This window comes from Rhamphochromis sp. 'chilingali' (genome assembly GCF_963969265.1).
Source record: "Rhamphochromis sp. 'chilingali' genome assembly, chromosome: 22".
In the NCBI taxonomy this organism is placed as follows: Eukaryota; Metazoa; Chordata; class Actinopteri; order Cichliformes; family Cichlidae; genus Rhamphochromis; species Rhamphochromis sp. 'chilingali'.
The window spans coordinates 8,428,429-8,440,305 of NC_137950.1; the positions used below are offsets into that span (position 1 = coordinate 8,428,429).

Sequence of the window (11,877 nt, forward strand, 5' to 3'; positions counted from 1 at the left end):
TTTTACTCTGAAGCATTTTGTTCCACTGGCAGCTATACATGAGCCACTTGCACCCAGGGCACACAATAAAGTGTTTCCAGGAGCGAGTCAGGCAGCCGATTGTGGCAACGAATAAACGCACAAGACGAGTGCCCGACAGCACCCCACCTGTCTCCGGTTAAACACATGTGCATATTTGCAGTGTGTAGCAACAAGCAGCTGGCGGGTGCGGGTCAGTGCTACATTAACTTCCAGTTGGTGTTTGTCAAGCTATTTGCATGTCCTGGAGGACTCCTCAATCCATCACAGCAGGAGACCATGGTGTCCTTATTGAGCTCCAGAGGGGCATTTATTCTTCCACACAGCCCAACCACTTCCAGTAAATTAACATCTTCAAAGTGGGTTTATTCTCAGAATGTGTGCAGTGGGATTTGGTGACAATATGAACCCTCCAGTCACTGCTGAATAGAAATCCACAGCGTATTGCTGCTATTTGTGCCGTCTTCACTCTGCTCTTAAGAGCATGGGAATCTGACCATGTTCATCTGAGGAAGAAAATAATGAATTGTGGGATCTTTCTCTACTGGCTAATAAAAGGAAGAGCCGCGTGGGGGTAGGGTTCTTCTTATTCCATTAAATTTATAGGATCTCCATCAAAAACAAAAATAATAGGGGTCAGCTGATGTGCTGAAGCTACAGCAAAAGGGGAGCATCTTCCAGCACAATATTTTGAAACACAGTTTGCAGTGTGAGGCCACAACATCTGGAGGAGATCACCTCAGACTAAAGCCTGGCTTATTTTGTCCAGAACTGCAGAATGAAGGAAAATTTTTGTAGTTTAACATGTAGTAAAATCCAGTTTCTTCAAATATTTAGAGACCTGTACGGCACTGCAGTCGTGCATAAGCTCTGAGTGTTTGTAACTCTGCTGTATCTATGATGTACAGGTTTCTGTGTGAAGAAAATTATCCTAGTCAGCGTCCTCAATACATTGCAAGGAAGGACTTTTCAAAATAAAATATTCATATGCAGTGACTATGAAACCTGATGTAATATACTGTAAATGTGCACTTCTTCTACTTAGTATGCAAAACACTTATTTCATTAGACAGAATCAGATCCAGCACTGTATAAATATAATTATCTGCAAAAATATATTTCTCTGCAATGTTCCAGTACTACACCTTTATCAGAAAACAAAAGCAGCGAGAATCTCAAGTGGTTGCACTCTTACGGCCAATCGCTTTTCCCATGTGCTGTAAAGGTATGAATGAAGAATACAGTTTTAACATGTTTATAGTTAGAAATTGAAAAAACTCCAAGAACACAAAACTCACTCTCTAGGCTGTATTTACTTTTAGCAAAACAGTATTATATTTTGTGTATGTTCATTTTGTTTTCTTTGCTTGTTTGAATTTTAAGCATACCTATATAGAAAAATACATTTTACAAAAGCTTGAACTTATTTGCTCTTAAGAAAGACATAAGAGGTCCTTATTGAGAATATTTAGAATTCCCATATATAAGTCCCTGCATGATGACTAGCTTTGAATAGCTCCATATAGGATTATTATCATTCTGACCTTCAGGTCAATCTATTGACCTTGAAGCAGATGTGATGTAATACTGTATTTTTTGTATGTTGACAGTACACAGCACATTTGCAAGAATCACAGTCTCTAAGGCTTTTTGTCAAATGAAATCGACCAATAAATCACTGAAATGACCTTGAAGATTTGGTGGCTGTAACCCAAATTTTAATGGATTGTTAACACGACCCCAGGATTGTGGCCTATATATTTATTTAGGAGTACATGGATATTCACATATATCTCAGATCATCTACAGGAATCAAGTGGAGAGGTGGAAAAATTATTTACATAAAGATGGAGGGGTCACAGAAAACTATAAAACATTAAGAAGTAATTGATCATTGGGGCCCTTAGGAGCCAATATTTGAAGATATTAAATCCAGTAAGTCCTTCCTGTTTGAGTATTTTATCACGGCCTGCACCCTGAGGTAATGAGGTGATGAACAAACTTCATGGCGAGAATAAATGAAATGACCTGCTATCCTGTTGTTCAGTGATGACGCGATGAATCCTACTTCCGGGTCTAAAGTAGTCTGCGTTTAATATGGCTTTTGTGTTGTTAACATGTTTAATGTTATGTATTTTCTTCTATTTGATCTCAAAAAGCTCCTAAAACAGTCAGTGATCCCTGTTGACCTCTCTCGGCTTTTATTACCACTAATCATTTATTTAAGCTCAGTTTTTAAAACCTTAGGATGTAACTACAGCCCAGCCCATGCAGCAGTATATGAATGACTAACCTCGTATTGTGGATGGATTATCTCAGTTGTTCTCCTGGCTGAAGTTTGGTCCTTTTACAGCATCCTGCCATGCGATTACATTTGTTCTTGACCACCGAGAACACTCACGTTAACTTTTATCGAGTGGAAAAAAGGTTAGCTTGTTTATATTATGCTAACATAGCTGTGTCGCTAGCGGTCACGTAGCACATCATTATATACCAGCTAGCCCAACTTCAGTAACCCTACAAACGTCACTGCTGTTTAGTTTTCTGTCTTCATTTATGCTGGAAGTGATAACAGAGCTGTACGTTTTAATTTGTTTCCAAAACCCCGCAGTCAGGACATGCTATATTATATTTAGATAGAAGCTAGCGAGCTAACTCCCTGCTAACTTCTAACTCCGTTAAATGTCATAAATTCAGTTTTCATGGATGCCTGGATGTTAAACTCAATTGTTACACCTGGTAGAGCAGAACGCTGATCATTTTATTAAAGATGAAAGACTTTAGATAGTTTTTCAACTCTCAGTAATGCCATAGTGATCGTTTGATATATGGACCTGCAGCGGAGTTTAGGTCCAGACACGGCTAGTGACGTCAGACTGAACAATCGGATTGGATAATCTTGATCATTCTTACGTATTCAGCTTTTTTGTCAATAGCCACACTGTGTCATATAAATCACTTGTGGATGGACAAATAATGAAGCTGTTGATGGGAAATCTTTTATCAGTCTATGGACGAGAGAACGGATGAAGTTTCATGATGTATTGCACGGCTGTCACACAGGTGGCTTATCTTGGGAAGAGGGGAAAATTTTGTTACATGAATTGATTTTTGATTTTTTTGGTCACAATTGGCAGAGCAATTCTTCTTATTTTCCCTCTTTTGTTCTAAAATACGAGCTTGCAGGTAAGTCAAGTGCTGCAGGAACAGTTAATCTTTTTTTTTCAACAAGCAAGCTGCTTTGTTACCGTGAATTATGGTAAAAAGTTAACTGTGCAGTCGTTAACAGCTAATAAGCATTTTCATCTTCCTCTTCTTCATCACCAAAAATGTGCAAAAGGGAAAACGTGTGGTGACACAGCTTCGGCTACAGAAACGATGATGTTCTGAGACTCTGCTGCATTGTTTTCCTTTCGAAACTGGAGTGCTAAATGTGTAATGATGTGCTTCGGGCTTATGCTATCCTGCACTAGTTATTGATCCCAGTGAAGCGATGAATAGGTCAGACTCCAGTCTTAATTGGTTCATCAGTACCTAATAATGGAGACACACACACCCTTCAATCACTCTCAGTTTGTGGAGGAACAAAGGCTCTATGCCAAGACTATTAATCATCTGGAAAGCATACTGTAATTATTTTTGGATGAAAGCAGAGGATTAATAGGCCCGAAGTGACAAGTTTCAAAAAATCCTCCTCCGCCTTTCTTCCTTTCTTGCTGCTTTCCCACAGGGCCACAAAATGCCAATTCTGTTATTCCAAGCTTGTATTTGGCAACTATCCTATTCGCTATTATGGCATTTTAAATATGGACATGTTATCTGTTGTCTCAGCACAAAACCTTTCAATCATCTCTCGAAAATATCACCAGCAATAAACCTTCACTTCTGTCTTGATGATTTCTGAATAGAAAATCTTGTTCACTTTTTCTCCGTGTTTCTTTTTTCTTTTTTTCCATCATTACTTCCACCTCACTTTTATTAATAAAGTGTCTATCCAAAACATTGAAAGAAGATAGAAGATAATGGGTACTTTTGTTCTCTGTTTTCTTCAAGATGTTCCCACACTATTTCAGTAATGTTGAGGAGGCAGGTCCATGACTGATAGCGTTCCACTATGGGGCGCCGTTTGTAAACTGAAACATGCCGAAATTAACAGCAACATTTTTCCACATTTAGCTCTAAATCTTACAAAAACATGTTTTTTCGAGTCATTTTTTACAACATTTAGTATAATATTTGTAACTTTTCATATTTAAAACAGGATTTTAAATGTTAAATCTAAATGCTAAATGTTAAATGTAAATATTATATTTAAATGTAAATGTTAAATGTTAAATGTAAATATTATATTTAAATGTAAATGTTAAATGTTAAATGTAAATATTATATATAAATCTAAATGTTAAATGTTAAATCTAAATGTTATATATAAATCTAAATGTTAAATGTTAAATCTAAATGTTATATATAAATCTAAATGTTAAATGTTAAATCTAAATATTATATATAAATCTAAATGTTAAATGTTAAATCTAAATGTTATATATAAATCTAAATGTTAAATGTTAAATCTAAATGTTATATATAAATCTAAATGTTAAATGTTAAATCTAAATGTTACGGGAAACTAAATATTTAGCTAATATGCAAATTTATTGTACGGGTCAACGGAAATACCAAAATAAAAGCTTCAAGAAAACCTCCCGCGCTAAAGTGTGCCGGTCGCGGTCAGGTTCTGTGTTTGCGCTCCTCTTACGGTCACTTTTGACTGCCATGAGCTGCTTCGACTATTCCCTACCAGCATGTCCAGCGATTTAGCTGAAAACATTGGAAGAGCCGTTTTGTCGGCCATCCAACGATTCAGCGGTAATGCACCCTCGACCTCACAAACGCCGCAGCACTTGGTAAGTTTATTGTATAGCATTTTGGACAGGTTGATAGCAGTGTTAGCAAAACTAGCAAAGCTAAATTACTTAGCTAGTCCTCAATTATTTCATTTGGTAGGCAGCAGACAGAGATCGAACATCATACAACTCTATTTATTTATTTGGTAGGTAGGTAACAGTCGTTCTTGATGTAAATGTTTCCTTAGGAATCCAGCAATGCACCTGGACCAAGTAGACCTGCCGTCTCCACTGGGATACCATACTGCTCGGTAGGCCTTCTTACACATATCATTTAGCTGACTAATTTTTGTTTTTTCTTTGGTGTAATATGTCACCTTAAATTAAATCCTGTCAAAGTAATGATTCTGATTCTACATACATTTCATCTTCTTAGGGGTCCATCACTAGCAGTGTCACATCACCACCAACAACATTCACAAGTTTTACGTCATATTTTATTACTGTTTTTGCTGTGAAGTGTCTTTTGATTGCTCACGTTCATATTTTAAAACTATTGATAAAATATTACTCTAGCTAATCTGTCACAGTACAATTGCCTCAAATTACCCATCTTTTGTTATAGAATTGTGCTCATTGAGATTTTCTGTGCCGTGTTCTAGGATGGTTACCAAGGAAGGCTTCAGATTTCCAAAGAGGAATTGGAAAATGTTCTTTCCCTGAAAACATCTTTTACTGAAGCTGCATCTATCCTTTCCATCTCCAGGCCCACTCTGTATAAGTTACTGCAAGACTATAATATCTCAGAGTCAAAATTCAATGTAATCAGTGACCATGAGTTAGATCAGATAGTGTCCCAAATAAAAACTGAACATCCAAATGTTGGAGAAGTGATGCTGATGGGTCATCTGCGTTCCAAAAACATAGTGGTTCAAAGATGGCGCGTAAGAAAGTCACTGCGGAGGGTGGACTCGGCTGGTGTTCTATCCAGGAGAAGAACTGCAGTTGCTCGGCGAGTATATTCTGTGCCTCATCCAAATTTCATATGGCACATAGATGGAAATCACAAACTGATTCGTTGGAAGTTTGTTGTTCATGGTGCAATAGATGGATACAGCAGGATGTTGATGTTTCTTCAGTGCTCCAGCAATAATCGAGCTGAGACTGTGAAAGCTCTCTTTACTGCAGCTGTTGGACAATTTGGCAGACCCCTGCATATCAGGACTGATCACGGAGGAGAGAATGCTCAGATTTGGGAGGACATGCGAGCAAGCAGGGGTGAAAGCTCTGTCTTAATGGGAAGTTCTGTGCACAACCAGAGGATTGAGCGTTTCAACCGAGACTTAAACAACAACTGTAGCCGCATTTATGCACCTATATTTTATGAATTGGAATCACTTGGTATCCTAGACTTAGAAAATGCAACAGACCTATTTTGCCTTCATTATGTGTTTCTACCACGAATCAACCGCACTTTGAAGGAATTCAAAGCTGGATATAACAATCACTCTGTTTCCACTGAAGGTAATAGAACTCCCATCCAGCTTTTTGCCTGCGGAACTCATGTGTCTCATCGTCACAACCCAGAACTTTCTACAGCAGAGGTCTCCATACCCTCCTTGTCAAACTCTGAAAGTAGGTTTGTCCCATTAAATGACAGCGATTTACAAGAGCTATATACAAGCATTCACCCTTTTGAAGAAGACAACAATAATGGTAAAACATTGTTTCAACGAACACAGCAGTATATTTTTAACAAACTTGTAAATGTGTGACCTCAACCACAGGATACCAGTGATGTTCTAAAGAGTGATGACACCCAGTCATGAGAGCATGAGGGTGGGAATGGATGTTTGTGTCTGTGTGTGCCTGTATGTCTGTGTCTATATGTCAGGTTGGGTATCAGACGCCACCTCTCTGGGGACACCTCAGGCCCTCCAAGGTTTGGAGGCCTATCTCCACCCACCACCACTTCCCCTGCCGGTGGCGGACTCCCTCAGGTGTCGGTGTGTTGGTGGTTCTTTGTGTCTGGGGGTGGGCGTCCGGGTGCACACCGGCTCACTCCTTGGCGGCCGCTTGTCGGGGCCTGGGGCCTGGGGCTCGCTCGGGCCCCTTTGGAGGTGGGGTGCCCCCGGCCTCTCGGCCTAGGGCTCGGTCACTCAGGCGCAGCTGGGGGCCGGCGGAGCTCATGGGCGCGTCACTGCAACTCCCCCTGACTTCTGCTCCGCGGCTGCTGGGCGAGCCCTCATCTGGGACTCTCCTCAGCTCTTACTGGGACAGTGGCGCGGCTGCCCCTCTGTTGGTCTTCCATGGTCTCTTGTGTTCTGGGGGCCTCTGGATGTCTGGAGTTTTGATCTCCTCCATACCCGCTTCACACCCTGGAGGACGGGGCTGTGGCCCCCCCACACTCCCTAGCAGATCATTACATGGAGAAACCTTTGGAATGCAAGCATGCTGATCCACACAGGTATGCACACATGGGTATTCACAGACGCGGACTAAAGCTTTCTTGGCTGCTGCCTCAAAGCACACTGTGCGCTGTCTATCTTGCGTGCTGCACAATATCGTTTATTACTTAGTAAATACTGATATCTATGACTAGCTAGTTTATTGTGATGGTGCTTTGTTTTCTCTATTATTATGTTGCTCTTTGTTGTTTGCTGTCTCCTCTGTTTGTTTTTGTTTGTTTGTTTTTTTTTTGTTTTTTTTCTCCATACAGGTGACCCAGGAGTTTTTTTTTTTTTTCTCTCTCTCTTCCCCCCCCTTCTCACCGTCTCTTCTCCCCTTTGGTTTTCTTTCTTTCTCTCCCCCTCTCTCTCTCATTCATTCCCCCTGTCCTATTTATTAAAAAAAAAAAATGACAAAGGATGAACTGAAGCGCTGCCATCACGTAATGTCGCATACTGCTGTTTCTGATGTCATTTAAAAAAAAAATAAAATAAAAAAAATAAAGAGTGATGACACTTAATATTCTTAAATGCTGTACAGCAAATGCAGTTTTTGTACTACTGCAGAAGCCCCTCCCCTCTAGCAGTGATGCCTCCTGCCACATAAGGACTCAGAGTTAATGACTGACAGTGACTCATAGGCTATTCAGAAGGCTACAACCACTTTTAGTTTATGGGTAAAACCAGTTATTCAGATTGAAGTAAAGATCAAATTCACACTGTAATACAGTATAACAGTGAAAATTATCAACACGGAACAGTCAGTCTTTAAATCAATTCACAAGATTATCTACAGTATTGTTTTAATCATTGTAAAGTTGCAATAGTCTTAATAAATGTTGCTGTTAGATGTCTAAGTAATCCTGGCTTGTTCTACAAAGCATGTTTAGTATACTCTGTGCATAAACTGTTTTGAAGTGTCCTTGTTTAAAAAAGAAAAGCTTAATAAAATTATTGTATTACACCAGTGACTTTATTGATTTGTCGTTGAAAATACAGAGTTAGCATTTTTATAAATCTATTGAAGCTTTGAAAATTATTACATTTCAACATTAAATGCAGTCAGAATTTATTTCAACTATCTTGTATGAAGCAAAGTTACTTGAAACTACAATTAATGAACAGGATTAGAGTTAACAAACCCACCATTTTAATTTCACTTTTTTTGGAACATGTTTAGATGGTGCTGAATAAAGCTCCATTCATGAGTGCTACTAAGAAGCAGTAATGAAAAGCATCATCATCAGCCATTGTTGTTTCATTCACAAAAAGCTGAAGCTCATTTGCACATGTGTGTGCAATCGGGAGATGTTTGCTTTCATCGTGAATGAATGTTATTTTAGGAGCTGGTTGAAAACCTATGGCTGGAACCTTGCTGCTCCCGGTGGCAAAAGCCAAGATGTGACCAGGCCTCAAAGCCTTCACAAATGCCTCTTCATCCTTGGTAAGAGTCCTTTCTCCAAGTGAGTTTCTCAGCTCTTCATCTAAAAACAAAGAAAAACCACCGTTAACCTGGGGACACTAAAATAGTTAAAGCTTGAGCTAACAACTAAATGATGGCTAATGTTTTTATAAAAAATACAGAGGTTCTGTCTTTGCCTTGCTTGTCAGTTGTAAGCTATCATACATCTTTATTCCTGTTTTGTGTGCGCGCATGTGACATAAAAAGACAAAGTTTTACTTTAGTGTCCCGAATTGTTTCATGGCCAGACTACATTATGTGAATTTCTGCTTACTTTCGACACACTGGAGAAATTCCCGAAATTTGACCACCATCAGCTCCTCTCTAACTCTTCTGTTGCTCCCAAGGACAGAATAGCTTGGCCTGAGAACCCCAGCAATTAAACTGGCTGTCAGATCTTTGTCCTCCCCCGATAGGTCAAGCAGAACACGCAAACTGGGGTTCTCTCTCAGGAGTGATAAAATCTAGACAGAAAAGTTTAAATAATGGTTAAATTCCAGTTTTAAATATAAAAAGTAGCTCACTCTAAATGATTATAAAATAATGACCAATTGATACAGAAAAAATATAACTCTCACTCCATAGTAGGACAAGCCATCAGTTAGTTGATCGAAACAGCTTTGCCGTTGCAGAACTGCAAGGTATAGAGCTGCATTTTTCACAAACAGATCTTTATTGGCCATGGTGACTGTGAGTGGAAGACCTTCAACTTGATATCGCCATGAGTCGCAGCAGCTGACTGCTTCCTTCAAATCATGTTGAGTTGTTGCATTTACAACCTAAATATTTAAGAAAAACACTTTAAATGTTTGTTTTTTACCAGTGTACACAAATACTGCAGATGGTTCATTTTAATTGGACTCGAAACGTTTTTGTTTTGGTTTATTTGGCTGTATTTCACCAATATTTTTTTTTTTAACAAAAAGGAAACAAATTGAAAATATAATACATGGAATTGCCTCTAATAACCAAAAGTGTATTTATTATATATTATAAAAGAAGACCAGAAGACTTGTGAATATAGGAAATATTACAATATTCTTGTTATAATATTGCAATTCACCTTTTTCAGATTCTCTCTTAACTCAGGGTCACCTATATCATCCAGTGTTAGGTGTACTTGAAGAATGTCTCCTGACACAATGTAGTCTACTACATGTGGAGAGAGAAAGGCAGGTGCTTCTCCACCTTGCACTATTATCGTGGACAACATCCTGCCAATGGTTCGATATACTCCATTTTGCAAGTGTAGGATGTTCAATTTCAGTGTGCATCCATTTGGTGTAGCTGAAAAATAACACACAAAAAAGTATATTCTGTACAGACCCCAAACTGATATCTTGAGATTGACAGACAAAAATGTATTACTTTTTTTTTTTTTTTTACTGTTTCAGACACACAGAACATAACAGATTTATTATCTGTAGTCATTTATTAACTTGTTAATGTTCTGTCAAACAATGTTCAGATCAGGTGGTTGTTGCGTTTGTAACATTATAAAAACGAGTGTCGTCAACAAGCCTTTAGGCCTTGAATAAGTAAGTAAGTTAGTTAGTTTGACTGTGAAATCCTATTACCTTCAAAAGCACCACTGTCCTGAAAGATGGCCTTCACCAGTAAACGGAAAAACTCCCGCCTTGGCCCCCCAAGGTCAGCAGCATCTTCCTCTGTATCATGTTCATCGCTTGCAAATGTGACATAAAGCATCTCACAGCTTTCTGCAAACTTGGGTCTCTTGAACTGACGCAAAGCAGTCGACCACACATTGGCTCGACTGATATGGAGTTGTCTTGTTCCTGGTGTAATGACTTTCTCACTATGAGCTCTAAGAAGACCTTCAATTTCTTCTTTGCTGAGCTTCTTAAAAGACCTATATAAAAAAGGGACAATGACAAACAGATCTTGGGGAAAAATGGAAATTTGCTGTACATTTGACTCAAGTGCACAGAGTTACAATGAGCAATTACCTTTGTAATTGTGTAACTGCAAAAAAATGATGCAAGTAAAGATGCAAATAAAATATTCAATTATCAAAGGTTACTTTCAAATCTTACCTTGAAATATGAACTTCACTCTGTCTATCAGACTCTTCTAGGAGGCTACGCTGAATTGCCTCTTCAAGAGCTTCATCTTCCTCCAGAAAAATAGGGCTAAGTAGATAAGAGATATTAGAAATCATAAAACATGTCAGCCTTGAAGAATTTCTCACACTACATCATTAAAAAAAAAAAAAAATTAAATGTAAATCCTAAAGTTGCAGTCATTCAGCAAAAAAACCCCAAACATGCAAATTGGAAACTTGCATCAAAACAATATCCTAAACAACATCTAAAATGAAGGATTTCTTTAACCCCTAGACAACAGCTTACACAAATTCTGCCACATTATATGGAAACATCTGCTGTCCCTCTGCCTGTCCCTCATTTTCACTCTCTTGAATGCAGCTCTCTGTTTCCTGATGCTTGGCCTCACTTTCACCTGGTGTTGTAGACAACGCATGATGCACTGAACAAAGGAAAGAAGGTCAGCATGACTTGCTTCATAATGTTAACAGCCTTTATATATCCTTATATTAGTTTAAGTGAAAGTTGGGCACATATTCCTCCTTGGCTGTAATCACCTGTGATAATTTGTAAACATTAAAATGGTAAATGGCCTGTATTTGTATAGCACTTTTACTAGTCCCCCCTAAGGACCCCAAAGCGCTTTACACACCCAGTCATCCACCCATTCACACACTGGTGAAGGCAAGCTACAGTTGTAGCCACAGCTGCCCTGCGGCAGACTGACAGAGGCGAGGCTGCCATATCGCGCCATCGGCCCTTCTGGCCAACACCAGTAGGCGGTAGGTGAAGTGTCTTGCCCAAGGACACAACGACCGAGACTGTCCGAGCCGGGGCTCGAACCGGCAACCTTCCGATTACAAGGCAAACTCCCAACTCTTGAGCCACGATCGCCCCAATCGGACAAATTAACGATGCTCTCATCAAACAAACCCCCCAGGAATTATTACGCACTGCAGTAACAAAATCTAACTGGTCATCGAGCTTAGAACCTCACTAGGTTTTCATTCACATCACATACCTCGTCTTCTCCGGCAGACTGG

The 11,877-nt window shown here is 39.2% G+C and overlaps 2 protein-coding genes across 2 annotated transcripts; one reads left to right on the plus strand and one right to left on the minus strand.

Annotated features, from left to right (window-relative positions):
* Window positions 1-4,652: 4,652 nt before the first annotated feature.
* On the plus strand, window positions 4,653-6,671 carry LOC308390745 (uncharacterized protein). The gene is made up of 3 exons (XM_080873020.1): window positions 4,653-4,922; window positions 5,111-5,173; window positions 5,525-6,671. Exons 1-3 carry the CDS (start codon window positions 4,821-4,823, stop codon window positions 6,635-6,637), a joined length of 1,278 nt encoding a protein of 425 aa, XP_080729146.1. The 5' UTR covers window positions 4,653-4,820; the 3' UTR covers window positions 6,638-6,671.
* Window positions 6,672-7,980: 1,309 nt separating this feature from the next.
* LOC308391097 (G2/M phase-specific E3 ubiquitin-protein ligase-like) lies at window positions 7,981-11,385 on the minus strand (the record flags this gene model as incomplete). Its single annotated transcript, XM_080873564.1, has 8 exons — window positions 11,141-11,385; window positions 10,826-10,921; window positions 10,349-10,641; window positions 9,835-10,058; window positions 9,350-9,550; window positions 9,046-9,235; window positions 8,681-8,793; window positions 7,981-8,028 (listed from the first exon to the last, which is right to left on the minus strand). Exons 1-8 carry the CDS (start codon window positions 11,167-11,169, stop codon window positions 7,981-7,983), a joined length of 1,194 nt encoding a protein of 397 aa, XP_080729690.1. The 5' UTR covers window positions 11,170-11,385.
* Window positions 11,386-11,877: the final 492 nt, after the last annotated feature.

Coding starts and splice junctions, on each gene's coding strand:
- LOC308390745 (XM_080873020.1), top strand. CDS start 4,821: ATGTCCAGCGATTTAGCTGAAAACATTGGAAGAGCCGTTTTGTCGGCC. Junction 4,923..5,110: donor CACAAACGCCGCAGCACTTG/GTAAGTTTATTG, acceptor ATGTTTCCTTAG/GAATCCAGCAATGCACCTGG. Junction 5,174..5,524: donor CTGGGATACCATACTGCTCG/GTAGGCCTTCTT, acceptor GCCGTGTTCTAG/GATGGTTACCAAGGAAGGCT.